The sequence below is a fragment of the Crocodylus siamensis genome, chromosome 2 (genome assembly GCF_052110815.1).
Source record: "Crocodylus siamensis isolate JL-2025a chromosome 2, ASM5211081v1, whole genome shotgun sequence".
NCBI classification, from domain to species: Eukaryota; Metazoa; Chordata; order Crocodylia; family Crocodylidae; genus Crocodylus; species Crocodylus siamensis.
This window is the reverse complement of record NC_143396.1, coordinates 185,277,504-185,294,566: the sequence shown is the minus strand read 5'-3', so window position 1 is coordinate 185,294,566 and position 17,063 is coordinate 185,277,504. Positions and strand designations below refer to the sequence as shown.

The 17,063-nt window shown below is 43.6% G+C and overlaps 1 protein-coding gene across 4 annotated transcripts in view; it reads right to left on the bottom strand.

The window, feature by feature from the left end:
- The window catches only part of ABCC8 (ATP binding cassette subfamily C member 8), a 148,145-nt gene that overhangs the window by 121,453 nt on the left and 9,629 nt on the right, over window positions 1-17,063 (bottom strand). For all 4 annotated transcript variants that reach the window (XM_090032571.1, XM_090032572.1, XM_090032573.1 and 1 more), the window contains exons 4-6: window positions 9,740-9,906; window positions 5,239-5,481; window positions 4,535-4,723 (exon numbers count right to left, since the gene is read on the bottom strand). In XM_090032571.1, coding sequence (XP_089888697.1) covers window positions 4,535-4,723; window positions 5,239-5,481; window positions 9,740-9,906 — 599 coding nt within the window. The remainder of the gene's footprint in view (window positions 1-4,534; window positions 4,724-5,238; window positions 5,482-9,739; window positions 9,907-17,063) is intronic.

Here is a 17,063-nt window from a genome sequence, read left to right as displayed (position 1 = left end):
CTCCATCTGGACTAGCACCATGCCACACCACCTATCCACCCAGAGGCCCGGCTGGCGACCCCCCTCTGGACAACACCTACTGGACAAAGACCCCTCTCCAGCCTGGATAGCTAGCTATCACCCACACTCCTTCTTCAACCAAGGACTTGGACTCTGTTTCTCTTCCCTACCTGGACTCCAAACCTTCCACTGAGTCTCTTTCTCCTGCTCCTATTGTGCATGCGTGTGTGTGTGATCTGTTTAATAAACCTGTTATTTTGAAACCCCGAGTTGGGTTTTTGTCTGTTTCCTGACTGGTTCCTCCTTGCCACCACTTATCTGAGCCCCCCACAATATATCAGCTGTCTGCCTCAGTTTCCAGCCCCAGCCTACCTTAAGTAACCCAACTCTCAGGTCCTTAGCTAGCTTCTCTCTAGTCTATCGGTTCTAATACCAGTTCTGGCAACTTTCACTCCCTACACTTTAACTCTCTCTCACCTTAACCTTTCCCCAAGTATCCCAGGTACCCCAAGCACACACATACACACTGTACCATCTAAGTTAGGAACTTACCTGTGTGTATGTGTAGGTGGGCTATATGTGTGTGAACTGGTGAGTGTGTGTGTGTGTGTGTGTGTATATATATATGTCATTGTGTGCATGACATATGAATTAGTGATCTGTGTATGTGTACTGAATGTGTGGGTATGGACAATTGATTTTTGTCTAACTTTTAGGGTGTATAGTGTATGTGTTTGAATTGGTAATAGGTATGCATGTACCTAGGCTGGTTTGGATGTGTATGTGCCTGAGTTGGTAGTGCATGTGTGTGTATGCACCTAATTGATTTGTGTGTTTGTTTATGTGCAATTGTGTCACACCCTCCTGTCTAACAGCGCAATATTGAGATCCTGAGAGTTGGCCTGACCCCACAAGGCAACAGAGCCTAAATAATTTCTACTCTTGCTGAGCTGGCAATAAATATCACTGGGTGCATCTACACGAGACATTTACTGTGGAGCTGCCAAATTAGCTCCATAGTAAATGTCTCCATGTCTACACATGTGCCCCTATTAGGGCACACAAAACTAATAAACTCCAGAGCAGGCTGCTTCTTGTACATAAAAGCACGAGCCTGCTCAGGAATTTTTTCATGCACAGCAGTTCATGTGTAGATACTGCCTGGCTGGCTGGGATGAGGATGTTTCAGTGCAGGGTCTGTATGCTGGCTAGCTCCACCCTGAAGCAGCCTTGTGCCCTAGCCAGGCCCTCCACATCACACTAAGCCCAGCCAGAGCAGCCCTGGGCTGCTGCCAGCTGGAACTGCTCCGACCAGGCTCAATGTGCTGAGCATGAATAAACTCTGGAGCAATATACTCCAGAGCAGGGGTAGGCAAACCCCAGCACATGTGCCAGAGTATGGCACATAAACGCATTTTGCTTGGCATGCATGCCTCAGGGCAGACAGTGGGGAAGAGGCTGGGGTTGCACTGCCACAACAAAGATCAGGCCCCTCGTGGCTGCCCTATCACCACCCTGGCACACCAACATCTTACAAGTTGAGGTTATGGGTGTTTCTGACACTCTGCCCCAAAGAACCAGAACACTTCTCACAATTTTAATTGTATCAAAAGTAAAATACTATCTTGGTTTTATTCATGGTCCATGATGAGCTGATTCATTTTTCCAATTTATTTTCAGATGCTGGAGTTGAAAACTCAATGGATATTTGCAAATTACTTAATTAAACAGTGTTCACTACATTTTTAGAAAAAGGCTCAGATGGGTTTTCCCATATTTCAGCCTAATCAACTCACTAAAAAATCTAGAGGTCTCATCTTGGCCTATGCTATGCCCCCCTCCCCCTCCCGTATCAGGGTAGAGGGCCAAAGAACTAATACCTAATAATGGATATCTCAGGATAGCTCACTGTGGATCTCCAGGTAGAAATGTCAGCGTAATCAACTATATAGGTAATTCTTTCACAGCCTTCTCTTCCCCTGCTTCTGAGCTGAGGAGGGGCTATGACTAGACAGGATTGTAGTTCAGTGATCCCCAACTGGTTTAAACTGGAACAGTCCTGAGACTGCCACTCAGGCAAATCCAATGTGAATGGCAAGACAGCAAGGTGGCAGGAAAGCTTGGAAATTCAGTCTTCACTGCTAGTCCTCTGAGTACTCTATAGGAAGAGCTCTAACTGAAACATGTGAGAAGTTAAACACTGCAGTTTCCAAGTATAAGAATAAAGGCCACAAGATAACGATGGATGGATGGATGGATAGATAATTATTTTTCAGATCGAAACCTTTGTTAAAAATTTCCCCCAACACATTCAATACATCTTTATACTCTACCTTCACTTTACCCACAAAACCAAGTGATGGAAATTGGGATATACATTATATGTCAGACAAATTGATCCCTATGAGTCCAGAAATTTAGCAGCAGGAGAATAATGGCAACATTAATTGCCACAGCTCTGAATGTGATGGCAATTAACACTTGCCCCATTCCTCAGCTTCCAAATGCCTGGATAAATGGGGAGTCCTTCTGCTTGGCCGACATGGCCCTGCATACCAGACTGGGTTGGTACATGGAGCTCGTCCATAGCCAACACTGGCACACTAGGTCAGACCCAATATATGGCCCTGGAGCTGCCATGCCAGATCAGGCCTCAGTTGCTGCTCTACATCTGGCATATCAGATCAGACCTGGCACACCGGATCAAGCCAGGACATGGGGTCAGTCCATGGGCCCCATCTGGTGATCAGGGCTGGCAGCAGGCTCTGGAACAAACTCAGCTCCATATCTTCTACCCTATCCAAGGTAAGATCTTTTTTTCTTCATGCTACCTTTAAATAACAGGAGGCATGTTACATTTAAGGGCAGGTATATGCAAGGAAATATACTCTGAGTCAGCTCCAAAGTACACTGAAGTCAACTGTAGTCTTTCATTCACATCAGTGGGCTTTGAACAAGGTCTCTTGCAACAAACAACAGTGTATTAAAATATCAGAGAATAGTAAATTATAGTAATTTATTTCCTATATTGGAACAAATCTGACTCGTCTCAGAATAAGAAAATGTTTATTGTACATTTCGTTTTGAGACCACTCAAGACTGAAGTCTATTTTTTCTTGGATTTCATTCTCTTGAAGAGCATCCTTTTGAATCAGTCCACATTGACCTTTCAAATATGATCTCCCTGAAGACACTGATGGAAATTCTTTGTCACAGCTAAGTAAGTTTTTCCTTTTCTGCTATGATGAAAGCCTAGTGCTGTTTTTAGTCATTTCAGACAGCCCACAGCTTTTTTTTTTAATGAAAAGCTGAGCCGCTCAAAAGTACACTTCATCCCTCTCAGACTGTAAATTCTACATTACAGCTATTGTAGCTTCAGTTCACGAAAGCATTTAGTTACATGCTTAAATTTATCCCTGTTCAGGGATTGACATTCAAGGAATTATGCATGTAGTAAAAGCAATATCTTAAATAGGGAGGCTTTCCTGAATCAAGAAGCCTTCTTAGGGCCATGAATAATGCTTGGCACATTCTGGGCATTACCCAAGTAAAAATAATAATATTACACAATGACATTCAAAGTAAGCGTTGAAAAATATACTACGAAGTAATGTTCTTTATGGATAAGTACAGACAGTCAAAAAGCCTGAGGGTGAATTGATTCAATCTTTCCAGGTTTCTGTAAACTGCCTAGATAGTCAGGTGATCACCCAATTTTCTGGCTCAGGCAGGGGGAGTAAAGCCCCCACAGTGGGCTTCCCCGCAGCCAGAACAATCACCCAGCTACCCCCCTCCTCAGCTAGCAGGCCACCTGAGGAGGGAGTGAGGGGGGACAGCCTCTCCCCCCTTCCCCCCCCCCCCCCAAAAAAAAATCTCTGGACCTTCAGCCAGGCTGGGCTGGCATGGGAGGAAGCCCACAGTGGAGGCCGTTTCCTCCCCCCCACCCAGTTGGCCTGCCAGCTGGGGAAAGCACATAGCAAGGTAACTATCCCAGCTCCTGACTTGGGTGGGGGGAGTAAAGCACCCATTGTGAGCTTTTCCAGGCCAATTCCCCCAGTAGAGGAGGTGGCAGGGCCAGGGGAATCCACTAGGAGTGGGCTGCCAGGGATCCTACAGCTGAGGCACAGCTGCCTTGCTCTGCTGGAGCAGAGAGCACAGCCCATGGCTGCACAGCATTCTGGGATGCTGGAGGATTGTGAGTTAAGTTGAATTGGGAGGGGATCTGGGACAGAAGTTCCATAAACTGGGTTGATCTAAATCAGTTAAGTCTGATACTACAGCCATCAAGGTTTATTTTAAACCAGTTTCAGCTAGTTTGAAAGTGGTTTAAGTGCACTGAACTTCTGGTCTGTTACAGGTTTAAACTGGTTCCTGATCACTCAAAATTGGTTTATGTGTAGCTTCTGTCCTTAGCTTAAAGGTTAGGGACTAACCAATGCACAGTTACTTAAGGACTGACCCAAAACCTACTGAACTCAATGGAAATACTCCCAAGAACTATAGATCAGATTCATCAAGATATTCTAAATGGTACCTGTGAATGGCTGGGTCTATTCCTGTTTCCAACATGATGAACAATCCCAAAGATGCAAAGTGGACCGGCAAATCCAAGCAAGTCTGCGAGAATACGGAATGTGCTGCTGAGAATTAGTGGCTTCCCAAACGCAGAGCAGAGAGCACGCCAAATTGACTTGGATCCTTGGGGATATTGAGATCTTTTGTTCTGTCCAGAATTTTAAAAAAGCACATAAATATTACCCATAAATAATTTTTGTTATATTAAATTCAAATTGAGGATACTTTGCAGGTATTTTTCAAAGTCTGATTTCCTTCCAACGCTCATTATCAGCTCCTGGTAATTGGTCCTGGATGAATAATTTGCCATTCTTGCATTCCCTTGGAGTAGAGAATTAACTGGCATTTACTGTACTGCCCTAGAAGGAGCACTGAAAAGCAGAGTTCTACTCACTGCTATACAGTTTCATGGGATAAGTTTGTTTGTAGTAGCAAACTTGGCCTCCACATGGAAAGATGGAGCCACAGTAATCTTTCTTCTCCCCCTTCCAGCCACCAAAGAAGTAGGGTAGAGGTGGTATCTGCCTATCCTTTACCTCAAAGACAGAAATCTTTCAAAGCCCTCCCAAAGGTTGCACATGAATAAATGGGGGAGGCTCTTCATTACATGCCATCCCCCTGGTTTCAGATTCTTACTGGGAAGAATTCCACACTTTTTCATACCTTTTGTGCTTCAAAAGCCTCATTAAGGCGAACATAATTGGTCAGAGCTCTCATAGCAATAGGCAGCTTGCCTATGGTTTTCATGTCTATTGGCTTTTTATGGGCAGTCTTGATGAACGTGTTCATCCACCAGTATGTTCCTTTGGAGAGCAAATTCACAAACGGCTGAAGAAATCTGACTCCAAGGTCCTGGAGATCCTCAGGAGGCTTTACTTCTTTGGGATTTTTGAAGAAAACATATCTCTGAAATTGCACAAAGAATCACAGTAAACACAGAGAAAAGAGAAGAGAAAATAAATATTTATGGAATGTGATAGTGAGGGAAAAGACAGGAATACACAACCACTGAGTAAAAGACTTGGACTTTCAAAGGACCCAAATTAAATGAGCTGCCAAATCTGAACCAAATTCAATAAGAGATAAAAGTCCAGTCTTCTTAAATGCTTTCCAAAATTCTGGCCAAAAAAGTAACATTTATATAAGACTATTTTGCCAGTTCTGTAAAATGCTCATTAAAAAGCTTTGAGTTTGCATCAAAAGCCATTGAAGTTGGACTGGATTTGATACTAACAAGTATTTCTCCCATTTAAATCAATAAAAGACCCAGAACCTAGACCAATATTTCCTGCTCTCAATATTCTGAATATGGAACATATAATAAAGCAGTAATGTGCTCATCATAATAAATGAGTAATATGCTTATTATATGCAGTATATTTAATAATGGGCTCAGTTAGTACTAGGGATTCCTGTTCAAATGCAGATTAAAAAATGGCCCATTATTACTTCTTCATACTATTATTTCTTCTTCTCAGCTATTTGGTAACATGGGATATAATACACTGTGTTGAACTGTAATTGTGCAGTTTACTCTGTCAATTAGATATCCTTGGAACTGAAAAAGGATATAGACTTGACCTGAATTCAATGGGTGCATCTACATGAGATGATTACTGTGGAGTTGCTTAATCAGCTCCACAGTAAACATCTTGTGTCTGTGTGCTGTGTTACTAGCATGGAGGAAGCTAATTAACTCTGCAGCAGGACAGTACTTGTAAATCCTACAGCAATGCATGTGTAGATGTTAGAGGGGCTGACTGGAGCATGATGATGCTTCAGTGCAGGGGCTGCCTGCCAGCTAGACTTGCCCCAGGCAGCCCCTCTGCAGCATGTTAAGCTGGCTGCTGACTCCCTGGACCCCTGACCAGGTTGTGGGGGGCTGCTACTCCAATCTGGCTAAAAGCACTGTGGCCCCAGGTGCATGTGCAAATGGTGTGTCTGGGAGCAATAAACTCTGGTGTGACATGCACCAGTTTATTGCTGCCCATTAACTGCACATGTAGATGAGCCCACTGGCTGCGTCTGCACAAGATGCTGACTGCGCAGTTGTAACTTTGCAGCCATTTAGTACTTGCATACACAAGTACTAAATGACTGCACAGTAACTGGAGTTACTGCTTAGTAGCGCCCCAGAATGGCTTTTTGGTGACACTGACTGCACAGTAGCTCATTACTATTGTGCAGTAGCTTGTTACTACTGCACAACAGCATTGTGTCATGCTTCATGCCATGTAATGTTACTGCATGGTAGTAATGAGCTACTGTGCTGTGGTAAACAACATTTATTAACTGCAGGTACAGTCTATGTTAAGCTTTTTGTATCTTGCTGGATGCATCTACATGTGCAAGCTACATGTGTAGTTTACTGTGGAGCAAACCCATGCTGGGCAGATGTCTACATGTGCAGGTATCGGGGAGCAGTCTGGAGAGGGCTGCTCCCCCCCTGCTCTGCCCCACTGCAGCATCCAGGGGAAACTCCAGGCTCCCCCTGGATGCCCGGCCAGGCTGGCAGGGTACATGGGGCCAGGAGACAGCTCTCTCCTGGCAGGGGCTGGGAGATTGCTCCCTGCCTCAGGGAGCTGCCTGCTGCTGGGGTGGCCTCTGATGGCACAGCCTAGGCTGGGACAATGTCTCACTGCCTTGGCAGCAGGGAACTCCTGGCCCCAGCTCCCCAACTGGGGGCAGGCGGCTTGGAAAGAGGGGTGGGGGTAGGGGTGGAGCAGGCCCTGATCTGCCCATGGAGCAGCTAGCAGTGAGCCCCCAGCAGGAATCTCCGCCCAGCCTGGGGCTCACTGTTACCTGCCCCATGGACAGATTGGGGCAGGGGCCTGGGACCTGCTCCTCCCCTGCACCCCTTTCCAAGCCCTGTGACTTGATCGCCTGATATGGGCTGGGAAACAGCAACAGGGCTGGGATCTGCCCCAGGCCAGGACAGTTCCTGGGCTGTGCAGAGAAGTCAGCCTTGGCTGTCCAGAGCTAGCTGGGAATTTTTGTGTTTCAGGAAATTCCCAGCCATCTCCAGGCTGCACATGGAAACTTCCCCACACAACTCAAGCACTGGCTAGGACCTGTTCCAGTCTAAGGTAGGTCCCAGCTAGCTTCTGGCTGGATGGAGAACTCTCCTCGTGCAGGCAGATCCCAGCCCCAGCTCCATGATCAAAATGGGGACTGGGAGATTTTCTTCCTGCCCCAAGAGCTGCCTGCTGCCAGGATGGGTTCCAGTGGCAAAGCCTGGGCTGGGACAATGTTCCCAGGGCCTAGCAGCAGGGAGCTCCTGGCCCTGGCTCTGCAACTGTGGAAAAGGGGCTGGGAGCTCCCCGATGCCACAGCACGGGGACACTGTCCCTGCCTGGAGACTGGAGCCCACCCTGGTAGCAGGCAACTCATGGAGGCAGGGAGCAATCCCCTGCCCTGTGCTGCCCAGCAGCAAATTTTCTCCTGGTCAGCCATCTATGTACACTTTACTGTACAGTAGCAACTCTGCTGTTAATTTGCTACCTGCATTTGCAAATACAGGTACAAATTAATGGTGGAATAGAGCAAATTATTGCATTGTAAGGGACTGCATGTGTAGACCATGATGCTTACTGTGCAGTAATTTGCTCTACTGTGTAGTAAAGCATCTCATGCTGATACCACTGCTGAGACTGGTTTTCTCATTTGTCAGTACGATTTATACTTCTAATAGCACTCTTGAAATGAATAGGACTCTGCCTTAATTCAACAGCTCCTAGTTATCTTCAGCCATTATACAGTTAAAAGGAGTACAAATCTCTTACAAAACAGACAGTGTGACAGAGAGCTTCTATGTGCTTAAGCAATTTATGCATTGTGAACAATAGGTAAAAAACTGGGACCAAAGTCATGTTACTCAGTTAAGCAAATTATGCAGTTATCCAATACAAATGTAAGTGGACTACACTACATAATCATATTAAGCCAAATTCTGCGTTCACAAAATCACACGCAATGCCAGCAAAATCAACAAAGCTGAATGGGTATAAGTGAAAGCAAAATTCAATGGTTTCAGTTTTTGCTTCTCTAATAAGAGAGAGATATGTAGGTTTGAAAATTATTTAGCAGATATGTTCAGATCAGAAAATGACTATGAATTTTTGGCCTGAAACCTCTTGCTTGCATCATGTTCAAGAACAATAAACTCGTTTTACAAGTAGGGCTTATATATCTTGATTTCAATCTGTTTGTACAATTTATTTTCTCCCCAGAAAGTAATTATCACTTGCTAGTAGAGAAAATGACCTTTTACCACCAATATCTTATTTTCATTTCTAATACTGATATTGTATCATTTGTGAGATTAAGATTAAAATTCCTATTAAACCTCCTGTCATCTGTTATACACTAAATTTTTTCTCTTCAGTCATTTCTTTTCCCTGGCCTTCTCCAACATAAACATATTTACACAAACACACACTCCACACTCCTTAAACTCCCTGTGGATGCAGGATGAGAGAACAAACATGATAGATATTAGGGGCATTGCTTAATGCAATTGTGGAAAGTTCTCCAGTACTGCAGTGATAAATAAGTGAGATGTAAGAACTACACAGACCTGAAGCCTTTTCTAGTGGCTGGTTTAACTCAATGTTGTGTGCAAATATGTGTGGGGTGAAAGTGGCAGTAATGATTTTGGGTTGGATTTCACCTAGTAAACTCCAAAGCCATTTATTTATACAGGTTTTAAGGGTGGTCAGAATAAAAATGAAAAATTATCTGAAAAGACTCAACTTGCCTCAGTATCATGCTAAATCACATTCTATCTGCTCTGGGAAATTGGAAATGAGAGATACTACTTCAGTGTCTAGAGATGTTTTCTGATACCAAAGACAGTCCAGTTTACCGAGGTGTTCCCTGTACTATGATTGTTTTCAGAACAGTGAAGTTGTCATTCATAAATAACACCTGCATTAAAAAAATAAAATGGATTATATCTATCTGAATTGTAACTCTGTAGCAGAGTCAAAATAGTTTACATTAAAAATTAATTCAGTCTAACACGTTTAGGCTGGTGTTGCATTTTCAAATCTTTCCCAGTTTCAAAAACATGACATTAGTATCTTTCATGCAGAAAACACATTCAATACTTAATATTCGGGGGGACGGGAAGGGCAGAATAAGAGTACTTGGAAATGAGACTTACCCTCACCCTGATGACATTAATCTCCACGGCTAGTAGCATTCCATATAGAATAACAAGGAGTCCAGTGAGGCAAAATCGGAGCTGAGAAAATCCAATGTTGTTATCACAGAACTTTACAAATTTGATGGTTTTGGTTATGAAAGCTAAGGTCCAATAGAACAACAAGGCTGCAAAGGGAAAAAAGAAAAGTCAAACAATGACGACTGCCATTGCAAAATTACAAGATATTATTACCAGTAAAAGTTCATGAAGTGGATCAAGCTACATGACCCAGGAAGTGTTGTTTTCCTTAGCAAAAGAGCAACCCAATTTCAATCCTTTAAATCCTAGGATGAAGCTTAGGCCCATTTCTGTTTCTGTTCCCTCTACGTAGGTTAACCCCTACAAAATATTGTAGAAAGGAGCTTTGCTGAAGAAGATCTCCATCCACATGTGAATGGACACCAACTGGAAAGGAGTGGTATTCCCTCAGAGGTAGAGGCTGAAGGGACTGACCCCAAACCTGCTCGATGCCCCTCACATTTTTATTATAACGGTAGAATAATGGTAGGGTATCAATGTAGGATGTCCAAAAAAACCAAAACAAAACAAAGCAAAAAACAGGCACGTGACTAAAACAGTAACATTTTTGTAGAGCACTGTTGTTCACAGAGCACTGAGGTGCCATGTTATAGCAGTTCTTGCCCAAATGTACGCAGGCTGCTGTCATTTATGGATAAATAATTCCCCCAACTTCTCTCTGATCATATAGGAACTCCAATCTGGAATGGATTCCTGTCATTCACTACATCATGCACTGACTCCTACCTGCTCTATTCATTGGAATAGCCTCACTAGTCAATGTGATTTATTAACTCTCGGCCGAACAATGTTTAAACCCATATTTGTTGTTAGACATTAATAACATAGCTGGATCTTCCTGTCTCACAGCACTGTGCATACCCCCTTTCAGAGTTCCTCTCCAGTTGACACATCCCCACCACTGAAATAGGACATCTGATCTATGGGGTTCCCCATGGGTCTGCAAAGTTAGCAGCAGGGGAGCAGTGGCAGCAATCTAGGACCATGGTAATTAATGCTGTCACCACTCCTCTGCCACCAAATTTCCAGACCCATGGGTAGTCATGCAGACCAGTTGACACAGCCCTGTATGTCAGATTGTGCAAGCACACGGTATCAATCCATGGCTCACTCTAGTGTGCAGGGTGGGCCAGTGCGCCAAATCGTACCCATGGATCAATCCTACACGCTGGCCCCACGCTGGATCCAGCCTGTGGACCAGGCTCACACCACTCATCCAGCCCAAGGGTTCTGGAAGTTGGAGCATGACTGTCAATTGGAGCACTTCTGCCTAGGCAGAAATCAGCTGTGGGGTTGGATAATACACCTGAACAATCCTGAATGTTCCATACAAATATCAAGTGATCTATAGCAAACAAGGCACCCCGAAGGGATCTGTATTTCTGAATAGAAAGAACTCCCAAGGGCAGCAATTAGTAACCACAATTAAATGGGTCATTTCAACTGTCTAGTTGTTACAAATGAATGGCTCTTTCCTTGGTCTTCAAGGTTTGGTTGACTAGAATGAAAGAAAATGCACAAATAAGGCTAGATCTTTAGAAACAACCTTTTGGGGACTGGGGCAGCTTAAGGGAAAGAAGAACAGAAGGGACACCTGTTCCTTTCCCACTTGCAGGATCACATCATCCCCCGTTCTTGAAGACTTCTTCTGCCTCCCCACCGTTTAGTGTTTCTCAACTTTTTTAGACTCATCCCCTGGGAAAAATGCTAGTTCTTAGTTTTCACTTGTTTTATTAGTGTGGAAAAATAATAATAGTAGTTTTTCTGCTGCAAAGAACTCAGAAAGCCCACAATTGGTCAGAATGAGTTTAATACACTACAGATCCCTACTTGAAATATTTGGCTTTACCTTGTGAATCATGGTTGCACACCTAAAGGTGCATCTACACGTCATTGTATGGCGATGTTGCCATGGTGCCATGTTTTAGTACCTTACTTGGGAAGTACCAAAGCATGGTGCAGTAATTGCACGTACTGTGCCATGCATGTGGTGCATGGTTAGACTTCACCGCTATTTCACCATAGCAGTGTGCTAAAATGGGGGGGCACGCCACTATGGTGAAGTAGCTGCTGATCACGTGTAGACTTACGTGACCACTATGTCACCACTGTGTGTTGTAGAGCAACGTAGAGTGTCACTACGGTGAAGTAGGGCAACATGTAGACACACCCTAACAGTACTAACATTACATAGAAACCTGGGTCACTCATGAAAGGTTTGCAAGGTACTCCAGGGTGCCATAGCACCTGGGTTGAGAATCAATGTTTTGATGCTTTAGGGTCCTGTATAATCTCTACCCTTCCTACATCAGTGCTATCACATTATGCAACACACACAGCTGGCTCACAGGCCTCTCCTTAATACTCTCTCCAATCACTCTCAGCCTCTCACCTGTTTTCATACTGGCCTCTGCACTTGGGGGAATCTGGAGGCAACAGGTTTTGTGCTTTCTGAGGCCTAATGTTGGAGGAGACTAAAGTCACTGAGCACTCTCCTGTTTTACTTGAAAATCTCTGGGTGCTGACAGACGTGCATAAAGCGTTATGAGTTAGAGCACCAGTACGTTGCCTCCCTAGGCCAGTATGTTGCCTCCACAGACCCAACAGATGTTCTCCTGTTGGGGCGGGGGGAGAGAGCTGGGAAACTGAGCCTATCTGTCCCATGATCAGGGCTTGGCCGATACAATTTTGTGCTGCCCTCTCACCCTCTCACATCCTGTACTGTCTGCAGGAAGGGAGCAGGGAGGGAAGAGAAGAGGGGGAGCTGCAGGCTGCAGTTTTCCTGGCCTGGACTAAGGGAAGAGAGGCATGGGGGTGGGTGGAGGGAGGGGATAGCTGCTTGCTGGGGTGCTCCAGTCCACCACACCCCTACCTCCTTCCAGCTTAGACTGGGCAAACCCTAGTCTGCAGCTCCCCCTCCTCGTCCTCCAATCCCCCTCCCTTCCTAACGACAGAACCGGGGTGGGGCTGTGCTGCATCAGCCTAACCTCTCTCACTGATAACTGATCCTAGGGAACAAAAGTTCCCTAAGGCGCTCCACTTTGCAGCACCTTCATCTGATCTTTCATTAGATAACAGTTAATTTGTTGTATGATCAGCCACTTTTAAAGTGTTCTGCAGCCATGCACACGTGTCACCGCACGAGTGTAGAGTGCTTTCAGGGGGCCCAATCATGCAACAAATATAACTTTTATCTGCACCCCCCCACAAGGTACCTAGAATCCTGCTTTTGCACATACATAGAATTGCCCAGTCTGAACAATTTATCACCAAGCTCCTCAAAAGCCCACCCACAAGCTAGGCATCCTCTAGCTTGGTCCCCTTCACTGCTCAGTCCTGGAGGTGTTCTCATAGCACACCTAACATACACCTATCCTCATAAAATGCAGGTGTGGACACTTTCTAAGATACGTTTTTTCCCCAAAGGTTCTACAGTGTAAAATGCAGAGGCACTCGTGAAAGCCAGGACAAGAACTCAAGACCACTCAGGTGCCCTAACCACTAGACTACAGTCATGCTTCTTGTTTGTTCTCTCCCTGGCCCTATGAATCATGCACTCTTTGCTGCACAGGGGCATAGGTTCAACAGGAGTGGTGGTTAACATCTTATAGCCTGGCAGTTAGGGCTTTCTTGGGTGGTGCTGAATGTGGACTTGAGTTTCTTTAGAATGACGAGGACACTGAGCCCGCTCCCTTTTCAGGCAAGTACTCAAAGTACTAGGGTAGTGGGGGCCACGCTTTTTGACAGGCATGCCACAAATTACCACTACACCCTCCCCAAGAGCCACTCTGATCCCCTTCCTTTGCCAGATCTGTTGTTCTACTTTCTGCTTCCTGACCTGCATAACCTGTCTGATCTCCTGCTCTCCTTTCTGCTTCTTGTCCTGTCTGCTGCTTGTCCCCTTCCTGATCTAACACATGCCACACAGAAGCTGTCTGAGCCACTCGTGCCACAGGCCGGCCACCCCTGTATTAGGATTTTACATGAAATGTGACTGGTGGTGGTACCACGCCCTGCTAAAGAAGCAGGGAGCCTTACTCAGTTCTTTGAAGGAAAGGTTATAAGCACCTACCCACAGGAGACTTTGGATTCCAGTTGACCAAAGGTATCTCCAGGAAGCTCTAAGCCAGATATCTAGGCCCCAAAGAGGGATGGGATTTCAGTCAAACATAACACTTAATGTTCCCTATGGTCAGCTCTCCACTTAGCATACTAGCTGGCTTGAATCCCATTCCAAGGTGCCTAACTTTTCCCTATGCTCTGTGTAGGAGGCCTCGGCACTTAACACTGGGTTCTGGATCTATTGTGAGCAGCCTGATGCCTAAAAGCTAGTCACAGCAGATCCTAACATAAAGATCCTAAGTCCTTTATTGGATCTAGCCTAGTGTCTGCAAGATTTCATTTAAATGAACATGTTTTATTGAATTGGTCTGTCTCTGCTCAGAAAGAAGTCCTGTGCACTGGAGAATAGATAATAGGAAGGATATTCTATTTTGCAAGACAATAATTGAATTCTAATCTAGGAGCCTAAAGGCCAAGTAGTTTGTATTAATTAGAAAACTCAATTATGGCCAAGGATTCTGAGGCAGCTGTTCTGTTATGAATATGCGACATGGCAATATTTTATTAATTAAAAAAAATCCCTTTACCTTTCCAGCTGTGTTTGGAAACTCTAATTCCCTTTGTTACTTCACAAAATTCTTTTCACAACATGGTTATGTGTTTTTAAGGGTGGTTTTTAAAATCTGTGAATGAAAATAAAGATTCTAGAAGATTTTAAAAAGTGGGATCAGATACTAATGTACAATTACATATTCTACAAAACTGATGAAACTAAAAAGGGAGCTGAAACATGCATATTACCTAAGTGCTCCTACTTGTGGCAAGCATGCCAACAGGTTGACCAGCCCTGTTCTACAGTAGTCCTTTTCTGCAACACTATCAAGAGAGCAACAAATCTGGCATGATTAATGGAGATGGATGAAGAAGTTTTGAAACAATGCTTTGCAAAATGCAGATTCGTTGATATCAAAATGTTTTGTGGGGACATACATATGTCAACTCAACTTTGGCTGAGAAAGGTTTTTCAGGCCCAGATGGAATTTCTGGAAAAAACCTGAGAAAGATTCACCCTAACCAGGAAACAGCCTTGTGGTCACAGCACTTGACTGGAATATGGGAGACCTAGGCTGAAGACCATGCTCCAAGGACTATTCATACAAAGCAGAGATAGTGGGAAAGAGCCTCTGCTTCACACCAGTTTCTACACTTTAGCAACTGTCTGCCTATTTAAGTATTGATTTTGCAATTTAATCCATGCAGCTGATGCCTGACATATGGATAGATCCTACTGGATTTCTGCATGGGCATTAAGATCCACTCAAGTGAATCATATATAAGGCACCTATTTATTTTACTAGAGAACTACATTTTTATCTTTTGGTAAGATTTTACCAATAAAAGATTTGGCTTCTTGTTACCCTTTTGTTGCAGCCAATTCTAAATTTATCGGATAAAAACAACTTTTACCTAGGTTCCAAATAGCACAATTCCTGTAGATTAGTGGTTCTCAAAGTTTTTAGACTCTGGGCACCCCTCCACAAACTTGGGGCATGGATCCATAGAAAATGGCTGTTTTTAGTTTTCACTATTTTTTTACTACAGAAAAATTATAAAGCAATTCTTCTGTTCCAAAGAACTCAGACAGATCACATCACATCATAGTGTTTTTAACACTTTGGATTCTATTTATTTTGCAAATCATATTTGCACACCTAACAGTGCTAACATTGTGTGACATGCTGCAGAACTCTTGAAAGCACCTCAAGGGAACTCCAGGTGCTGAGGCACCTTGGTTAAGAATCACTGTAAAAACAGCAAAATGTTGCTTCTTGGCCACTTTGCACCCAACTGGGTCAATATCTGAGTCAAGCAATCCTTTAAAACATTGCTTACCTATATAAAATCATCATTAGCTATCTCTAGACTATGTCAATACTATGCTTTGTAAATTAAAATTGAAAGAGGCTGGCTAAGGATGAGTTGGTGTAGATGAGTACTGTCTATATTTTTAAAAATTATTTTTTTCATATGCTGTCTTCCTAGCAGACAGCAGAAAAGAGCCAAAAAACAAACCACAACAGCATAGGATTAAAACAATTCAGATTAAGTAAAATGAAAGAATGATCTGGCAATTTCATTTTTCAGTCTAATTATTAGCTATATTTTCTTAATTATTATTACTATTTGTATACAAGCATCGCCCAGAGGCCTCATTCTGGATCAATGGGCTAGGTACCACAGAAAATGATAATACAAGAGACATCTCTTCAGGGATGGAACCACCATTCTCTGTGATGTAACAGCAGGAATGAAGAAGCCACACTGAATTATTAATCCCTGTTACTATTTGTAACAAGCTGGCCATGTTTGCTGGAAATTAGCCACTCTGCTAGCAGGTGTTGATCAAATTAGAAAAAGATAAGGGGGGTTCTGATGACTTATCAAAACAGATGGCTCATTTCTGCACCTGAATATAAAAGACATGGAAACCCTGTGTGGGAGAGAGAGAACAGGTAAAGCAGTCCCAAAGGAAGCAATTTAAGGACAACCGAGCCTGAGGAAAAATTTTAAGCTAATTTTTAAACTAATCAAGAAATTATGCCTGCTCTACACGTGGTATTTGCATGGTCCTGTGTTTTGAAAAAGCATTGAAGGAAGTGGTATAAATGCAATCACATGCTAAGGAAATCTAGGAGACAGCATTTATTTTCCCTTTACCACTGCTTCTTCTTGAGCACATTCTAAAATGCATCAAACACATCAGCTGTACTTTGTAAAATGAAGAATGTATGCATAGTTTTTTTTAGGAAAGAGCATGGTGGCAGCGATGGCATGATAACATGCACATACCCTTAAGAATGAATGGAGTTTTGTCCCAATCTCAGTACAGGCACACACACACACAAACACTCATCCAAGCAGACCAATGTAAGATGAAGGGAAGCAAGCTCTGGGATGAAATATCTGAATAATTTAAAACTTGCAGTAAGGGTACTATCTAAATCCAGCGTTCCTAAAAACTATTTTTTTCTTCTAGTGAAGCCTTGTACTAAATAAGGTAATAATTTTATTCTTAGGATATTAAGATATTACAAATGTCACTGCTTGATGACTAGAGTAGGATAGAAATCATGTGTAGACAATATTGAGAGTAAAGCACATGCAACTGGGCGAGTCTACA